We start from the raw sequence: 19942 nt of genomic DNA, 5'->3' as shown, positions 1-19942 counted from the left end.
GTTATATAGTTACTAGCTGAATACCCATGCTCCTCTATGAAACTATGTGATCAGGCTTGATAAATCGACACTTACAGCTTGAAAATTAATGAGTAGTTATGATCGGCCTCTCCTCTCCCCTTCTCTCCCTCAGTCTTGCCCCACAGAAGCCTCCCCTATCCTATCCCCATTCTCTCCCTCAGCCTTGCCCATGGAAGCCTCCCCTATCCTATCCCCTTCTCTCCCTCAGTCTTGCCCCACAGAAGCCTCCCCTATCCTATCCCCATTCTCTCCCTCAGCCTTGCCCCACAGAAGCCTATCCTATCCTCTCCTCCTTCTCTCCCTCAGGCTTGCCCAACAGAATCCTATCCCATCCCATCCCATCCCATCCCATCCCATCCCATCCCATCCCATCCCATCCTCCTTCCCTCCCTCAGGCTTGCCTCATAGAAGCCTCCCCATCCTATCCCCTGCTTGCTGCTGTGAAAGTAAAACTGAAACTGAAACTCCTCTCCTCTGCTTCTGTTTTGCATTTGGAACACATTTCTTTTCAGGTGGGGAGGGGGGTAGAACTTCTTAGCATCAAAGTGTGTTAATAATAATATAGGAAATACTAATGGTCTGGTGGTCATTTTGAAAAATCCTTTCTTAGTGAGCACCTAGAAGCCAAGAGGAACATATGTGGCAAATTTCAAATTTGTAGGCTTTTACAGTTCTGGAGATTTTGTGATGATGCATGAGTGGTATTTCGCTTTTATATATATAGATACAATTAGTTCATTCCTGTTTCCCTACCAGCATTATTTATTTATTTTAAATTATATTGCCACCTACTCGTTCATGGCAACTGAAGGCAGCTTATAGAAGATAAAAATACAATATAAAAAATAAATTGGTCGCGTTGGTGGATGATCTCTGGAGGGCTCGGTATAGGGGTTACTCCTCTATCCTGGTCCTGTTAGATCTCTCAGCGGCTTTTGATACCATCGACCATGATATCATGTTGCGCCAGCTGGAGGGACTGGGAGTGGGGGGCACTGTTCTGCAGTGGTTCTCCTCCTATCTCTCCGACCGGTCGCAATCTGTGTTGACAGGGGGGCAGCGGTCGACCCCAAGGCGCCTTGGTTTTTTTTATTATTAAAAAGTTTTATGAAAAATACAAACATTTTCACCCCCACCCTTCCCCCCTCAACCCCTCCCTCCCCTTTCCCACCCCCCTCCCTAGACTTCCCAGAACAAGCACAGGGTATAGCATTCACAAATCAAAAGCTAGAATATGCTAACAAATTGTTACATCTCATATTCTCCCTAGATCCTTAACTCCTTATAATTCAAAAAACAAACATAAACTACTCAAAGTTACTTCATTCATATGCTATATGAATCTTCTTATTCGGATATTTCTTCTGTATGTAATTGATCCATCTTCTCCATTCCGATATATATCTTTCATTTGAATGGTCTTTAAGATATGATAAAATTTTCACCATTTCTGCCAAATGCACAACTTTTAGTGTCCATTCCTCAATGGTGGGTGGATCTTCCTTCTTTCAGTACTGTGCCAGCAGTAACCTGGCAGCCGTTATTAAGTTCAAAACCAACTTAGTCTCTATTACAGTACAATCCATGACTATTCCCAACAAAAAAAAATTGTGGTGTAAATTTAATTTTTTTCTTTAAAATGTTTTGAATAATCCACCATATTTTTATCCAAAAAGCCTTAATTTTTTTACATGTCCACCATATATGAAAATATGTAGCATCTTCACACTCACATCGCCAACACTTAGGTTGTAAATTTGGATACATACAGGCTAATTTTTTTGGGTCTAAATGCCATCTATAAAACATTTTATAAAAATTCTCCCTTAAATTTTGTGCTTGTGTAAATCTTACATTTCTGACCCATATCTTTTCCCATGTTTCCATCATTATTGGTTCACCTATGTTTTGTGCCCATTTTATCATACAGTCCTTGACTAACTCTGTTTCTGAATCTATTTCCACTAATGCATTATACAACCTTTTTATATGCATTTGACCTTTATCTCGTTTGCTTTATCAAATTCTCATCCTGCTGCAAAATACCAATTTTTTGATCTTCTCTCCATCTGACCTGCAGCTGTCCATACTGAAACCATGTCCTAATAATTCCTTCTTCTCTTAATTGCTCCATTGGTTTTAATTGTAATCTGACTCCTTCGTTATAAAGAAGTTCCTTATATGTAATCTTATCCTGCTTTTGCTCTAAGTTTATATTCTCTATCACGTGTCTGGGTACTGTCCATATTGGTAACTTATCACTTAATTTATATTTGTACTTTTTCCAGACCCGCAATAGAGAATTTCTTAATATATGACTTTTAAAAGCCTTATCTACTTTCTTGTCATAGACTAAATAAGCATGCCAGCTGTAGACCAAACCATATCCTTCAATATTCAATATCTTTTCCTCCGTTAAATTTATCCAGTCTGTAATTGCTGAGAGGGCAGCGGCTTCATAGTACAATCTTAAATTGGGCATTTTAAGACCACCTCTTTCTCGGATATCTTGCATTATCTTTTGTTTGACTCAAGGTTTCTTCCCTGCCCACACAAACTTGTTTATGTCCTTCTGTCATTCCTTCAAATTTTCATCTTTTTTAAGCATAGGTATCATTTGAAAAAGAAATAAAAATTTTGGTAAAATATTCATTTTTACAACGGCTATCCTTCCCAGCAAAGACAATTGTAGTTTTTTCCAGTTTTCCATCTCCTTTGTATTTTGTGCCATAGTGGTTCATAATTGTGCTGATATAATTTCATATTTGCAGTCATAATATAAACCCCTAAGTATTTAACAAGGCGCCTTGTTTGTGGGGTGCCACAAGGGTCGGTCCTCTCGCCCCTCCTGTTCAACATTTATGTGAAGCCACTGGGTGAGATCATCCGTGGTTTTGGAGTGGAGTTCCATCAGTACGCTGATGATACTCAGCTGTACATCTCCACCCCAGACCATCCCAACGATGCCTTGGAAGTGATGTCCCAGTGCCTGGAGGCCGTGTGGGTCTGGATGGGGAGAAACAGGCTTCGACTCAACCCTTCCAAGACCGAGTGGCTGTGGCTGCCGGCGTCCCGGTATAGCCAGCTGGCGCTATCGCTGGTTATTGGGGTCGAATCATTGGCCCCCACGGAAAGGGCCTGCAACTTGGGTGTCCTCCTGGATGCACGGCTGTCTTTAGAAGAGCAAGTTACGGCCGTGCCCAGGGGGGCTTTTTATCAGGTTCGCCTGATACGCCAGTTGCGCCCCTTTCTGGATCGGGACTTCCTACGCACAGTCACTCAAGCTCTTGTCACTTCTTGTCTGGACTATTGTAATGCTCTCTACATGGGGCTCCCCTTGGGGTACACCCAGAGGCTCCAACTGGTGCAGAATGCGGCCGCGCAGGGGATTATGGGAGCGACGGGGCGCTCCCATGTGACTCCTCTCCTGCGTGAGCTGCATTGGCTTCCGGTGGACTTCCAGGTGCGCTTCAAGGTGTTGGTGATCACCTTTAAAGCGCTCCATGGCTTAGGGCCGGGGTACTTACGGGACCGCCTTCTGCCACCAATTGCCTTCCACCGGCCAGTTCGCTCCCACAGAGAGGGCCTCCTCAGGGTGCCGTCGGCCAGACAATGTCGGCTGGCGACCCCCAGGGGGAAAGCCTTCTCTGTGGTGGCACCTATCCTCTAGAACAATCTACCCCCAGAGATATGAGTGATCTCCGACCTCCGGACTTTTCGTCAGGCCCTAAAAACCTATTTTTTTCAGTTAGCCGGGCTGTCCTGATTTTACGGTTGATTTTAAAATTTGATATGGATTTTAATTGAAAAGTTTTAGATTACAGGCCAAATTTATTTAATTATTTTAAATCTATTTTTAACTTTTGTGTATAAATGTTTTTTATCTTGGCTGTTCACCGCCCTGATTCCGAAAGGAGAAGGGTGGTATAGAAATCTGAAAAATAAATAAATAAATAAATAAATAAATAAATAAATAAATAAATAAATAAATAAAAATAATAGCAGCAATAGCACTTATGATTTATATACCACTTCACAGTGCTTTACAGCCCTCTCTAAGTGGTATTACAGAATCAGCATATTGCCCCCAACAATCTGGGTCCTCATTTTACCAACTTCAGAAGGATGGAAGGTTGAGTCAATCTTGAGCCAGTGAGATTTGAACTGCCAAACTGCTGGCAGTCAGCAGAAGTAGTCTGCAGTACTGCATTCTAAGCACTGCACCACCAAAGCTCTAATAATAAAATAACCCCCACCCCATACACACACCAGGTGTGTGTTGCAACAGGTCTCATAATAGTTTATCAGCAATGTGGTTTAATAATCAGGTATCTAAAAACTGCAACCGCAAGAGTTCTCAAAATGCATGTTCACATTTTGAAGTCTAAAGCATATTAAACCTGACCATATCAGAACAGATGTGTATTAGCATATTTTAACAAGATAGACAATTAGAAAATTAACCCTCCCACATTCATTTTGATACAATGAACATGATGCAGTACCTTTCATTTAGAATTTAGTTTTGAAATATGGGACTAATTTTTATAGATATAGAAATCAATAGACAATAGGAATCTGCTAAGGCCAACTCACTGAGGAACAATTCACCATAGCCAACTTCCATGGCCAACTCTCAATGGGCCAATCCATGTGGGATAACTCAACACAATAACTGTTATCCACCAGTTTCTTCTACCGTGTTTCCCCGAAAATAAGACCCCGTCTTATATTTTTTTGAACCCTGAAATAAGTACTTGACCTTATTGTCATGTGCTCAAAAGCCCAATTGGGCTTATTATCATGGGATGTCTTATTTTGGGGAAAACAGGGTACATTACTTCCATTTTTGTCAATGGAAATAATGTTGAAGAAACAGAGGTGGATATTATTTATTGCATTGAGTTATACTGCATGGAACTGTCCCACAGCGAGTTGTCCCATGGTGAGCTGGCCACAGCAAGTTGAATCATGGCAAGTTGGCTCTGGTGACATGGCAGCAGTGAGATGACTGCATCAGGTTGGCCGTGATAAGATGTCCATGGCAAGATGGCTGCAGAAAGTTGGCCGTGGTGAGTTGTCCCATTTCGAGGGAATGCCATACATTTGGAAATCAGATGATCACCAATCACCAAAGCCAGAGTTTAAATGGTAGATAACAAGACAAAAAAGTTCTTTAGTACACTGTGAATATAGGTAGAAAAACTGGACATTACTAATTAGATATTATTTACATAATCCAAGCAGATAAATGCTGTACTATAGTGCAGTATATTACACTGAGACGTGGCAAGGACTCTGTTGCATTTTTATTTAAATATAAAAGTGTTAAATAGCAACATAACCAAAATGCTTTTAACACATTTTGGGACTTACCAAATAGACGCTGGTGGAAGAGAAACTTGCCAGTTATGAGTCCTGTGAGAATGGCAAATAGCCACAAAGTCACTTTTAAAAAGTTCCAACCACCTCCGTCAGGGTATTTATTTGCAATGAAGGAAAAGCAGTTTCCAACAACAATGACATTTGCTTCTGTCTGGCTGTGGGATACTGGATCTTCAGCAAATATTAAAAAATTAAAGAAGATCACTAGGTAGGCCACAATTAAGCGAGACCACGGATGCTGGAAATAGTAGCGGAAGTCTTTTTCCATTCTTAAATGCTTCAATCCCTGTACACAAAAACAAAGTATGGGAATATTCTGTTTAAGAATTCTTCTGTTTAAGAATTAAGTTTAAGAATATAACTTAGGAAACTACATTAATTTCCGTCTCTTTCCTCCAAATCTTTTTCCTTTAGTAGGCCTCTCAGGAGCAGCTATTTGTTTTAACCAGTTTTCTCCCCAACAGGTGATTTATTAAACACATTGTTGACAAATCCAACTATTCAATCCTACTATTGAATGAAGCCACTTTATAAATGTACATTTTAATGTGTTAGGCAAAAGAAATTAGAAATTCTGAAGAAAAATATATTTCACAAAGACTTACCTAATCTATATACGTGCCTATAGAAAAATAACCAGTGTTTGGATTAATAGCATATAAGCATATAAAAACATAAGATGTAGGCAGTATTCATTCATAATATCACTATCATTTTTATTTCCCTTCTGCATTAACTGTGTCCAAATTTCAACACAATGGATATGGGTAAAGTCCCATTGGAATTAGTGGCCTGTAAAATATTGCAACTAACTTGTTCAATTGAATAAAAAGTGTTTCTGTTACATTTGAGCTAACATTCAGGTAAATGTAATAATATATAAAATTGAGTACAATTGTTAGTGGCTACGTGGAACTTCTGTATAAAAATGCAAGTGATTGTAGCTTTTGTTGGAAGTATTATGATACACACTGGAATGTTGTGGGTAGGAACACAGACAAGGAGCCAGACTTCCAGCAGCAATTTTTATTTTAGATAAGGACTCAGTAAAACCAACATGCAATTTCCGGCTGACAGCCCCTTTTAAAGGAAAACTGTCAGCCTTTAATCAATAACTTTAAAATATGTCCCGCATTGTGTGGCAGGAAGGAAAGCCTCTGCTCACACTTGCGCGGACATAACACCCCTTCCCCCTCCCTCAGGGAAACTTCGTACACTACAAACATAATCATCCAGATACAAGGCAATTTTGCGTCGACTGGCGGTTCTCCTGTATTTCTGTCGGGCCCTCACATGTTCACCTCATTCTCAACGATTCTTCAACTACATCAGATGCCTTACAAATACTCTATGTCCCACCCCCCCGGAGTATATCCCTTAGTCAGAGATGGAGAAAAGCGAGACGGACTCCATGGCAATGGACCCTCAATAACATGTTTCATTCTGCACTGGCCTCAGCCCTTCAGATACACTTTCACTGCGTTGTTGTCCCTCTCGCTCTTCTGGATTCCCACCCCGGTTTACTTCTTCCAGCTCCCTAATGGCTGTCCCCCTTGCTTGGCTCCGAAGCTGATCAATATTTTGGTGCCACAGGCGCCCATCCTCGAGCTCCACCCAGAATGAACGGGGACCCGTAACTTCTGTAATCTGTGCTGGCACCCATATGGGTTGACCGGTATAATTCTGGGCGTATTCTAGATCACCTTGCTCAAAGGGTTCTGACCGTACTTTCCCAGTCTGTGAGGGTTTCTGTTGAATAATCAGGGTGTATTCTGTCTAAATTTGTTCTCAGCCGGCGACCCATAAGTAATTCGGCTACGCTCTTTCCGGTGGCTACACAGGGAGTGACATGTTGGTTGACTAAATACTTATCAAGTTTCTCCTGATAGTCCCCTGGACACATTCGAGTCAACGCCTCTTTCGTCGTTCGTCGTTCACTCCACCTGCCCATTACTCGCAGGGTGAAATGGCACAACAAGGGCGTGACGTATTCCTCGGTTTACTAGGAATACAACGAATGCCGTTGCCGTAAATTGCAGCCCATTGTCCGATACCAACACGTCCGGCAACCCACGTGTTGCAAACATTTTGTTTAATGGTCTAACAACAGCATCTGTCATGGTTGACATTATGGCCACCTCCAGCCATTTGGAATATGCATCAACAATTAGGAAAGATAACCCCTTTATCGGCCCTGCAAAACCGAGGTGTATTTTAGATCAGGGGCCTTTCGGTGTTTCCCAGTCCCATGGTGGTGCTGCAGGAGGTGCAGGTCTCGATTCCTGGCATGCTTGACACGTCACCCACTCCGCAATATCTCTATCTATATTTGGCCACCACAGATAACTACGGGCCAACACCTTCATCCTTACAATTCCGGGGTGGCCTTCATCTAGAGTCTCTAATAATTATTTCCTTAGCCTTGAGGGTATCACTACCCAATTCCCCCACAATAGGCAACCCTTCTGCACTGAAAGTTCATATTGCCTTGCCCGGAATGGCTTAAACTCTACACTCCCTGTCCCTTTTGGCCATCCCCTCCACACTCAGTTTAACACTTGCATGATAGTTCGGTCTTTTCTCGACTGGGTTGCCACTTCTGCGGCTGTAACAAGAACAGACAGCATGGTCTCAATCAGTAGTACTGATGCTGCTGGAGCTGGATCCTCCACTAGATTAGGTAGCAGACATCGGTTTAGGCTGTCAGCATGGCCCAGTTCTATGCCGGGTCGATGTATAAGTCGATAACTATATGCTGCTAAAAACTCTGTCCAACGCATCATTCTTGGGGACAGGATCTGAGGTGTTTGCCAGTCCCCTGCAATTAGTCCCAACAGCGGCTTATGATCTGTCACTAAATCAAATCTCCTTCCATAAGCATATTAGTGAAATCTCTTAATTCCAGCCACCGCAGCCAAGTCCCCTTTATCAAGTTGGCTGTAGTTCCTCTCGGCAGATGATAAGTGTCCTGGAAAAGAATGCTATTGGAGCCTCACGATTGTCTGGAAGATGATGACTCAAAACTCCCCCGACTCCAAACAGGGATGCATCACACGTCAGGACTAACGGCAGATGTTCATTAAACTGAACTAAGATGCTATCTGAGGAATTTAATTTTTTCACCCTCACAAATGCAGCTGCTTCTCTGTGCCCCCATACCCACGGCACCTTTTCCCCTAACAATCGATGTAGTGGTTCAGCGTTTAACCAATAACTTTAAAATATGTCCTGCACTTGTGTGGCAGAAGGAAAAGCTTCTGCTCACGCTTGCGCAGACATAACACACACTGAGTTTATTTGCTGCATAAAACTGACATATGTCAGATACATGTTGGAATCTTGAAGCAAATTTTTATTTCACTGTTAAATTGTGCATATATTTTTGTATATATTTTTGAAAGGAAAAAAAGAGAACGAATGCCTCTTAAAATAATGTTTGCCATCTGACAGTTAAAAGGTATTCCTCTTTAAAATTATACATTAGTTACTATAGAATGGAAGATTGTTGCTGTCATTTTCTATCAAACACCAGTTAATATTTCAGAACATTTAATTGGTCTGATTAATTGGCTACAATCATGTATATTGATGGCTTCAAAACAGTGTTGAGTCCTGGCAACCACTACACTACACTAAGCTGGCATGCATTTTTATTTGTATGTACTGCACTAAAAGTGATTTCCATTAATTCTTGCAATCTTGCCTATAAGCCAAAAAACCTTACTATGAAACAAGAAATACCATATTTTTCATAGTATAAGATGCTCCGAACTATAAGACACACCTACTTTTTTGGTGAGGAAAACAAGAAAAAGAAATCTGCCTCTGCCTCCCAGCAATTTTGCCTCTTTGCAGCAAACAGCAAGCTTTACTTTCATTTTCGTTTTCAGCGTAGCTTGATTAGCACAAGAAAAGAAAATCTGTTCCCAGCAATTTACCTCCTTACAGCAAGCAGCAGAGGCCCACACAGCAATAGGCAATGCAGCCTGCAGCCTGAAACAGCTGAGAGTCAGGAGGCTGATCCAATAGACAATCAACTTGTGCTAATTAAGCTGTGCTGAAGCTGAAATGGGCTGTTTCTTCTTGCTGCTTGCTGCAAGGAGGTAAATTGCTGGGAGGCAGAGGCCAAAAGGTGGGGGCAGGGGTGAAATATACTTACCTTCCTTACCAGTTTGGAAGTGTACGCACCACATACGCGTCACACAGGTGCACAGACCTTCTGTGCATGCACAGAAGGTAAAAAACAAATTACTTCCTGGTTAAAACCAGGAGGTAAAGACACCCAGGCTTCGCTCTGCCATTACTACCAGATCACCGAACCAACGACCAAGATTGCTACTGGACTGAGCTATCCGGTCTGATCCGGGAGCATTTCACCCCTGGGTGGGGGCCAGTGGGTGGGTGGGGCTACATTCGGTGTATAAGACGCACCCAAATTTTCACCCCCCTTTTAGGGGGGGGAAAGGTGTATCTTATACTCCAAAAAATATGGTATTTGTTTCGCAAGATATGTTTGATTTTTGCCAGGTTTCATTTTCAAATTAATACTGAGAACTAAGACAAGAGAATCATTCCATTTCTTATTGTTAATAAAGCCCTTTCGAAAATCTCTATAATGAAATACTAGTTCCATCAAATTTGATTGCTATTAATTATAATAGCATTAATGGTTAGCTAATACTCTTATTTGTACAATTGTCATTTAGGATAGAAATATATTGAATATAGATGTTTAAAATGTTTATCAGATTACACATACTTATCTCTATCTGTACTTACTTGTAACATTCTAAGTATTTTACTTATTCTTCAGACATTCTTTAGTCTATTTTTTAATTTTTCATTAGTTTTATTTATAACTATTTCTCTTTAGTGTTTCTTTTCAATTTTGCACAACAATAATAGTTAAATAAAAAATGAGATGGAACACTTACATGAAAGTTTTCAACTATAAACATTTGTTGATACCTCAACTTTACTTTAACTTAGATATATAGGGTGCATTTCAACCCAGAGAACCCTCACAGTTGTTATTGTAAAATCATGAAAAATCATAAAACACTATAAAATACAAATACAATATAAGCAAATAGCAATTCAGTTGCTAAGGGAATATAAATGCTCCTTACCACTAATTACCACTGGACCTTTGCTACCCGAAAAACAACTTTACAGGTACTGTTTTGTGGTGAAAAGTCAAGATAGGCAATTAATTTGGCCAGGGGATCCATAACATGGCCTGCCAAGTGACAGTATTTCTAAGGAAATAATGTGTGCTCTTCTAGATTATGGGGAGCAGAGATTTCATTTCATTCATTTCATTTATTAAATTTTTATACCGCCCCTCTCCTGAAGGACTCGGGGCGGTGAACAGCCAGGATTAAAAAACATACAATATAAACATTAAAATAATTTAAAACATAATTAAATCTATATTGGCTTCCCCCAATTTAAAACCCCTTACCCATAAAATTAGCCAATTAAAAATTTTAAGCCAGCCCGGCTTGCTGAAATAAAAAAGTCTTCAGAGCCCGGCGAAAGGTACGGAGGCCCAGTGAAAGGTACGGAGATTAATGGTTTTTAACATTTTTAAATGAGTTTTGTTAAATTTTTCATTATTTTGAGGTATTGTCTGCTTAGAGTCACCTATATGAGATAGGCAGCTATATAAATTTATCCAATGAATAAATAAATACAAATATAACCAATCACCAATCATGACAACTACACATAAAGCAAAATACAGATTTAAAACAACCATAGATTACAATCTGTATGCAGGGTTCAAAATATTTCCTACAGTGAACTGCTTCCCACGTAACAAATATCAGGTAAACAAAAGTGTGATATTATAATTCCCATTAAAAATAGCACAGGTCCCGGACTTCCGGAGTGAAGTCACTGTGTTGCGGTCTGAGAAACGGAGCTCCGCTATCTTGGACCAAATTTTTGTGTTTGGAAGCCAGTACCAGCGAGAGCTGACCCTGGAGAGGTCGGCTTGGTAGAGGGGAAATTCTCAGGGTAACAGGGAGCTGCACAATCCGCTGTTACAGAAGGAAGAACCCCTTAAATTTCGGCACAGAAGAAACCGGCTGCAATGGTCGGATCCAGAGGCGTGATGGCCCATGTGAATAGTGAAGGAAGCATGAAGTTGAAAAACTGCTAGATACATCAGTGATCAGAGATGAGACAGAGTGAGTTACTGGGTTAATTCTCTAATTTGGTGGAAATTAAAAGGTGTGACGAGGAAGTCTCCAAAGAGAGGAAAAGCAGTGCAGTGGCGGTGGAGCAGAATAGTGAGAAGGAGGTTGAAAAGAGAAAAGGAGTTTGGAGGAGTTGAAAGGAAAAGAGAGGAAGAAAGTTGGAAACTGCGGTAAGGAGTGTGACTGAATGAACTGGGACTGGAAGTGAAAGATTGGAGAGTGCGGACATAATAATTGTAATGACGAGGATTGAAGTGTGGATTGAGAGCTACAGTGACAGTGCATACTAATAGGAGCAGACATCTTGGAGGAAAGACTTGGAAAGTAGCAAACGGAAGAGTTTGGGACAGTGCAAGGAAGGAGGAGACTGGAAGAAATTAGTAGGAAATTGTGTATATTGTATATTTATATTTAGAAGCAAATATCATGGTTATCCTTAGACTTTCTCTATTTTTTATTTATTATTATTGTTAACATCTATTATTCAATTGACTCTTGAAAGCATTGAGATAAAATAAGATATTGTATATAAATTTATTAATTTAAGTAATTTAAGAGGAAAGATTGTATTAAATTGTCTGGCCTTTCTATTTATACATCCTTTCTTTATCCTGAAGTAATATACTTTTGTTTAATTAGTTATTGTTATTACTTATTTGATTCCTGAAAGTATTAAGATATTATATATAAATAGATAAACGTATTAATTTAAGGAATTTAGTTAACATATTATCTAAGAGGAAAGACTGTAATAAACTGTCTGGCCTTTCTATTTATATACCCTTTCTTTATACTGAGGTAATATATTCTGGTTTGTTTAGGTATTGTTAATTTAATTTAGAGTGATAATAATTACAGAGATTGTGGGAAGACAGAATCAATTATATTAATTAACTATTTGAGTACTCTATTTAATGAATTCTAAAAAATAAAATTTGATGGCTAATTAAGTGGGTAAGACCATAAAAGGAAGGAATATTCAATAACTAAAAGAAATTAAGAAAGGAGGAGAAAGGAGACAAATTTTTTATGGTCTTGTGGAAGAAGTTCTTTGGGAAATTGGATATGACAAGTACAACATCAGTAACTAAACTGCAAAAAAAAGTTATACAAATGACTGCCTCTCCAGCAGGACAAAAACTGATAGGAGATATGTTGGGAGAAGAAAAGGCAGGAGCTACAATGAATGTACAAAGTATGCAGACAACTCTGAATATGATTCAGGAGATACTTCTTAAGACCCAGGAATTTATTGGAAAGAACCATGAAGAATTAAAGAACAATATGGACGAAGTGAAAGGTGACATAAGAAAACTAGATGACAGAATGGGAGAAATACAAGAGACAATTGTCAAGAATGAACAGAGGATAAAGATAGTGGAAGAAAGAATGGAACTGACAGAAAAAAAGTTGGAGGAGACAGAAAAGAAACTGATGGCAACAAACCGAGAACTCGAAGTGGCAATAACGTTTCTTGAAATGGACAAGGCCGCATTTTACTTAATGTTCCAAAATATACCAGAAAATAAGGAAGAAGACCTCCTGAAACTTATGATAGAGTTGTTGGGGGACAATTTGAAGATGAGTAAGAGTGAGCTGCAAAATGGTATTGGCGAATTGTATAGGGTGCATATTAACTATGCACGGCGAAATAAATTGCCACGTGAGGTATACATATGATATACTAAAAAAAACAATTAAAGATGAAATTTACAGCAGAACATGAGATACAATGATGACATAAAAGGGAAAGAGATTCCGACTCTCAAACAAATACCAAGGAGGATAAGGGAGCAAAGGCGGAGTTACCACTTCCTCTCCTCCCAACTTATCAAATATAAAATAATGTTCCAGTGGCTTAACCCAGAAGGCTTATTAGTGACCTGGCAAGACAAAAAAAAATTAGATTGGATACACCAGAGAAGGCTCAGGAATTTTATGATTGGTATATAGCAATAGATGAAGAGAGGGAGAGTGGAGAGGAGACGGAAGATAAGAGTCAGGAAGAAAGGAAGAAGTCAGAATTGGAATCACAGAAGAGGATTGAAAGAGAACAGCGGGAAAGAACAGGGACAAGGTCGAGGACACAAATAGAAACAAGATTAAGGAAAGGAACCAGGGCCATTAGTCGAAGGTAAAATGGAAGGAGAAAGTAATTTAATTTCAATTAATATAAATGATTTAAACTCCCCAGCCAAAAGGAGACAAATTTTATCCAAAATACAAAAACACAATTCAGACATCGTGTTTACAAGAAACCGATATTAAAAAGCAACAAGGACATTAGAAGCCCCTAAATTAGGAAAATTATATTCAGCTCTTGCATCACAAAAAAAGAGAGGAATAGTTTTATACATTAAAGATTGGTTACAACCGAAACAAGTTTATGCAGATGAGGAAGATAGAATTTTACTAATTGAGATATAAAACAAAAAAAATGTTATTGGCGGCTATCTACGCACCAAACATTAGACAGGGGGAATTCTATTATAAATTACATAAAAGAATAGTGGAATTGGAAATTGAAAATATTAGTTTATTGGGGGACTTTAATGCGGTCGTAGATACAAAACAAGATTACAGATTGGGAAAGAAATATAAAAAACAGAGGAGGATACTGCTGACCACTTTTTTTGACATGGTGCAAAAGCTGAATTTTAAAAAGCTGAATACATCTGGAGAGAACGGAATCCACAAAATATATATATACTTTTTATTTTAGCCCACATGATTCATGGTCCAGAATAGATATGATTTGGACAGATTTGGAATCAAGTAAAAATATAGATGAAATAGAAATAGCAACTAATATGGGTGGATCATAGCCCATTGATACTAAAATGGAAAGGAAGACCTAAATCGAGAAGGAGATGGACCATGAATCAAGGAGTCATAAAAGAAAAAAAGTATATAGAATGGATGGAAAGAGTTGGATTTCTTCTTGAAGGAAAATACAAATGAAGAGACGACCCTTCAGAACTTTTGGGATACAATCAAGGCTTATATCAGAGACCTAACAATAGCTTACTGGGTAAGGAGAAATAGAGAAAAAAGGAAACAGCAATTGGAATTACAAGAGAAATTGGAGGAATTAGAATATAAGGTGCAGGAATCCCTGGTTAAAAAAATTAGAGAGGAAAGGGATCTCATTAAGCATAAAATAAATCTGCTTTCCCAGGAGGAAATGGCACAAAAACTCAGAGCAACAAAGCAGATATATTTTGAACATGCCAACAAGCCAGGTGGATGGGAATTAAAAAAGGATAAGGAGAAAAGGCTAATAACACAACTACAAGACGAAGAGGGGAATATTCACCATCAATTAGAAGAAAAAAAGAGAATAGCCCAAAATTATTTTGAAACACTCTATAGCCAAGAGAAGGTAGAGGAGAAAGATATAAAGAAATATTTAAAAGATAGGAATCTCCAGATAATACCAGAGAAAATGAAAGAAATGTTAAACAGCAGGATTACTATGATGGAAATGAAGGTGGCTATTCAAAAACAAAAAAATACACCAGGACCTGATGGCATCCCCTCTGAGTTTTATAAAAAGATACAGGGACCTCTGGAAGTGTTATTGCTGAATCTATATAATGAAGCCTTAGGGCAATCGAAATTACCAGAGACATGGAGAGAAGCATTAATATCACTCATCCCAAAGGATTCTACAAATATGCAGCAGATCAAGAACTACCAGCCAATCTCACTGCTTAATGTGGACTATAAAATTTTTGTAACAATAATAGCTGAAAGAGCCAAAAAATTTTTAAGTTAAATTATTGATTCAGACCAAAATGGATTTCTTCCAAACAGATATATAAGGAATCATACATGGACAATTCTGGATACATTAGAATATTATGAGGCCCATCCGGATAAGCAGCTGGCATTGATGTTTGTAGACGCCCAGAAAGCATTTGATAATTTAAACTGGAACTTTCTGATTAAACAATTGGAAATTATGAAATTTGGGGAGAAATTTACGGAGTTAATTAGAGCAATCTATTCGAAACAATCGGCCAGAATAATAATGAATGGGGAAACGACAGAGAGGATTGATATAACTAAGGGGGTAAGACAGGGATGTCCCCTGTCACCCCTCTTATTTTTATTATCCTTGGAGATACTATTAATGCAAATTAGGAAAAATCAAACAATTAAAGGATTGAAAATCGAACAGGAAGAATATAAGTTCAAGCATTTGCAGATGATCTGGTATTTATTTTGGAAGACCCTTTGGAGATGGGAACCATCTTGATGCACGAAGCTGAAGAATTTGGTAAGGTATCAGGGCTTAAAATAAACAAGGAAAAAACTAAATTGTTAATGAAGAATTGTACTAAAAGGCAGGGGGAAGAATTGGAAAGGAAATTGGGGATTCAAATTGCTAAAAAGGTAAAATACTTAGGAATTTGGCTTACGGCAAAATGCCCTACCGTAAAAGAGGATAATTATGACAGGGGTGAAATGCTCCTGGTTCGGACTGGATCACCCGATCCGGTAGCAATGGCGGCGGGTGGTTCGGAGAACCGATAGCAAAAATTCCTGCCCCCTCCCCACCATGCCCAGCTGAGCCGCACAATCATCAGAGGCTTTTTTTTTTACACTTTTAAAAGCATTTTTTCTACAACTTCTTCTGCCAAAAAAATGCTTTTAAAAGTAAAAAAAAAGCCTCTGATGATCGCGTGGCTCAGCTGGGATCGTCAGAGGCTTTTCAAAGCATTTTTTAATCACCTCTTCCCCGGAAGAGGTTGCAGAAAAAAATGCTTTAAAAGTCTCTCTGATGATCCCAGCTGAATTGCCTGATCGGCAGAGCCTTTTCAAAGCATTTTTTTGCATTTGCAGAAAAAAATGCTTTGAAAAGTTTTTTTTTTTAAAAGTTGGCCACACCCATCCAGTCACATTACCCCCCGCCCACCAAGCTACGCCCACAGAACCGGTAGTAACAAATTTTACATTTCACCCCTGAATTATGATAAACTGATTCAACAATTACAAAAAGACCTGGATATATGGGCCAAATTGGCCTTGCTTGAAAGATTGCTCTTTGCGGTCCTGTATACCGGTAAATGGGAGGCAAGCCACCCATCTGCCTGGAAATTCTTGGAATGGCCCTGTGTTGTTTCTCTCAACAAAAGACCGTCAAAGAAGAAGATATATTGCTTGTTGCTCTCACAGACTAATTAAAAATAAGGAGCCTCCGATGGGGCCTCAGCTTTGGGAGTGTTTTGCTGCTGCTTCTTTGTTGCTATTATGTAGGCTTTACTGCTTTAACCTGGAGGTAGTAGTAGTATTGCCTAGCTTTGATGTGATTTTTTTTAACTTGATTTACTTTATTTTTATCTACCATTTTTATTACTCTATTTATTTTATCATTTTTACTTACTTACTCCCTGCTCCCTGCTCTGCCGGGAGGGTAGGATCTTTGCCTTACTTGTGAGGAGTTCTGTTATTATTTGAATCAGGGTTTGTTTCCTCTCGACTCCTCTCCCTCTGGATTCTGGACTGGCCTCAGAAACTAGACTTTTTGCTATTTTATACAGCTCCCCCTCTGTTGTGTTATTTAACATAATGAAGTCAAGGAAAAGGACCAGATCCTTTACTGACCTGGCTCCCCAACCTTCTTTGAAACAATCCAAGATTGAGGACTTTGCTTTAACTCGACCTCCCTGTTTGGAAACTCTAGCTCCCTTTTGTCTGACTGCTGCTGGTCGTCGTGATCCTCCGTTGGCTGAGGGTGTTGTCCCCCGAGTTAAGAACAAAGGCTCTCCAAAAACTACAGTCTCCACTCAACCTTTAAATGAGCCTACCCTTATTGAACTTTTGGCCCAGCAATGTTTCTTGGTTGCAGAAACAATAGCGAGCATAGTCACAGCTTGATAAATAATAAGTACTTAAACTGCCTAGTTTCCTGGGTTACTGGTGGTTGCCCTGGATTGACTGCTCGGCAGCCTGATGCAGTGATAGGGCCCTCCCTGTTGGGCCCCAGCGAAAGTACTGGTCGGTGTGGCCCTGCCAATCGGTCGAACTCCATACCTCTGGACGTGGGCAGCCACTTGGTTTTACAGCCAAAACAGACGACCCTTAATATTAATCCCATTAATGGCAATTTGCCTCAATGGGGTTCAATACAGCTGGCAAGGGGCCATATACTACAGTTACTGGGGTTGACTGCTGGATGATTTGAAGGAGGTTGAACTTTTACCCTCCCCTGTATATTGTACCAGAGTGTTACTCAATTTTGACAACCCCAACACCCCTAAATTATTCTTCAGGAGAAGATCTCTGCTAAGAGTTTTCAACATCTTGCCAAATAGAGTCTTCAAAGCTATGTCGATTAAGCCACTTTTAAGAAATCGACAACCTGTGAGCATCAGGAGTTTTATAGCCCCAAAAGATCCTCAGCAACACATATTAATGGGCCAACTTTGAATGCCATCCCCGATACTAGTCCATCTACTAAATACTCATCCATTCCTGTAAGACCTCCTGATGGCGTCCTCTCAGATGGTACCTTGGCTGTTCTTCCTACAGCCGGTCAAACCAACCCCCCTCAGCGAGGCACATCTCATCAGGAAATTTCCCATGATTTGATCAGCTGGGAAGAAATAGCTCCAAAGGAAGCGACACCAGCCCAGGGCTTCCAAGCTCCTTAGTGAAAAAGCTTCAGGCCAGTGCCTCTGGGATTCCATCCATCCATGAAATAGATTCATCTTTAGACAATTTCTGGAATCTGGAGGAGATACAGCTTTTTGACTCTTTCCATGCGCTCCCACAATCAGAAAGGGCCCAAATTATAAAGTGTCTGACTGCAGTTAAATCCAAGCTTTGGAGTCTTTTACTACCTGATAAGGATCCCCTTGGACTTCAGGGAGTCCACACCGATTTACCAGAGGCAGTTTCCTCGGCCCTTTCTCCAGAATGTCCAATTCGTAAATTTGAAGATCCAGAGTTACTTCAAACCCCGTCTGCTGATGTCACTGAATACCTGCCAGGTAAGCAACCAACTAATGTTACAAGCACAAACTGGACTGTGTTCAGAGCCCTACAGCCTCATGAATGTGACTTTAATGCCCGATTGGGAGGCCAAGTTCCCCCATCGATTGAGGCACTCTACTCCCAAGAAATCTGCCAGGCCATAGGACACCAGATTTCAGCCAGACATTCTAAGGATGAATTAACAAATTTTGCCGGCATTCAGCTAGCCCTTTTAGCATCCCAACATAATAAGATAATCCTTAATGGGAGTACCCCAGGCGATCTAGCGGTTGAATTTACTTTCAGTTCCTCACGGGGAAGTAGTGTTATCGATTTTGTGCAGATTTCCCAGCTACTAAGACAGGCAGTCCATGTTTTTTTTTGTGGACTGCCCCATGGAGAGCGACCACTACCCCCTGGTTACAATCATTGGGCTCTTTTCAAATATACATCTGCCTAGTGGCCCCCAAATACTGGATCCCTATGTGGCCTCGTAGGCAAGGAGGATCAAATGGTCTTCCAAGACTGAAAGAAAGTTCCACTCTCTTTTATCATCTCCGGAGTGTCTTAGCCTATACAATCAGGCCCTAACATGCAGTGACTCAGAGGCAATCTCATCCTTCGAATCACTAATTAATAGTGTCCAAAGGGAGCTAGGAGCTGACCGTAGGCCAAGTGGCCCATATCATCCAAGAAGCAATCCCTGGTTTGATGAAGAATGTCTGCTGTTTAGGAACAAGATTAGTCAGGTTTACCTGCTTTATCATAATCGAGGGGATAAACGCCCACCTGAGGACTATTATCGCCTGAAGAGGGAGTATAAAGGATTAATTGTTAAGAAAAAGAGGGCTAAAGAAAATGAGACGTGGGATCTACTTCTCATCTCCATCCAGCAGAAGAACACTCGACTATTTTGGCAAATTGTTGCCAGCTCATTGCCTGGTCACCAAGAACTCCCTCTCTGTTGTATCTCCAACAGAGATTTGGAAAACCATTTTGGGTCAATCTTCCAGGCTTCAATAGTCACGACCGGACTTGGACCACAACTGCCCCCTGAAATTCCGGACTGGCATCCCATGACTCACGCTGAGATTAATGAGTTTATCTCTGAACTCAAGTCAGGCAAAGCCCCTGGCCCTGATGCTATATCCCGATTTGCTAAAATCTAATCCCGAGTGGTGGATTCCTCTTTTAGCAACTCTTCGCCCATATTAATACCTCTGGCAGGATTCCTACCTCCTGGAGTCTAGCAATCATTGTTCCTGTTTTTAAACAAGGAAATAGGAACAACTCAGCCAATTATCGTCCTATAAGTCTGTTCTCCACCATTGGAAAATTGTATGCTAAATATC

At 40.1% G+C, this 19942-nt stretch overlaps 1 protein-coding gene across 3 annotated transcripts in view; it reads right to left on the bottom strand.

Annotated features, from left to right (window-relative positions):
• The window catches only part of TMEM117 (transmembrane protein 117), a 627686-nt gene that overhangs the window by 594961 nt on the left and 12783 nt on the right, over positions 1 to 19942 (bottom strand). For 2 of the 3 annotated variants that reach the window (XM_060689057.2, XM_060693247.2), the window contains exon 2: positions 5398 to 5692. The exons of the other annotated variant lie outside the window; for it this stretch is intronic. In XM_060689057.2, coding sequence (XP_060545040.1) covers positions 5398 to 5674 — 277 coding nt within the window. In that variant the 5' untranslated portion in view covers positions 5675 to 5692. The remainder of the gene's footprint in view (positions 1 to 5397; positions 5693 to 19942) is intronic. 3 annotated transcript variants of the gene reach the window in all.

Source organism: Pantherophis guttatus, chromosome 7 (assembly GCF_059756535.1).
Source record: "Pantherophis guttatus breed Tessera chromosome 7, ASM5975653v1, whole genome shotgun sequence".
Classification (NCBI taxonomy): domain Eukaryota; kingdom Metazoa; phylum Chordata; class Lepidosauria; order Squamata; family Colubridae; genus Pantherophis; species Pantherophis guttatus.
This window is presented reverse-complemented; position numbering and strand designations above follow the sequence as displayed.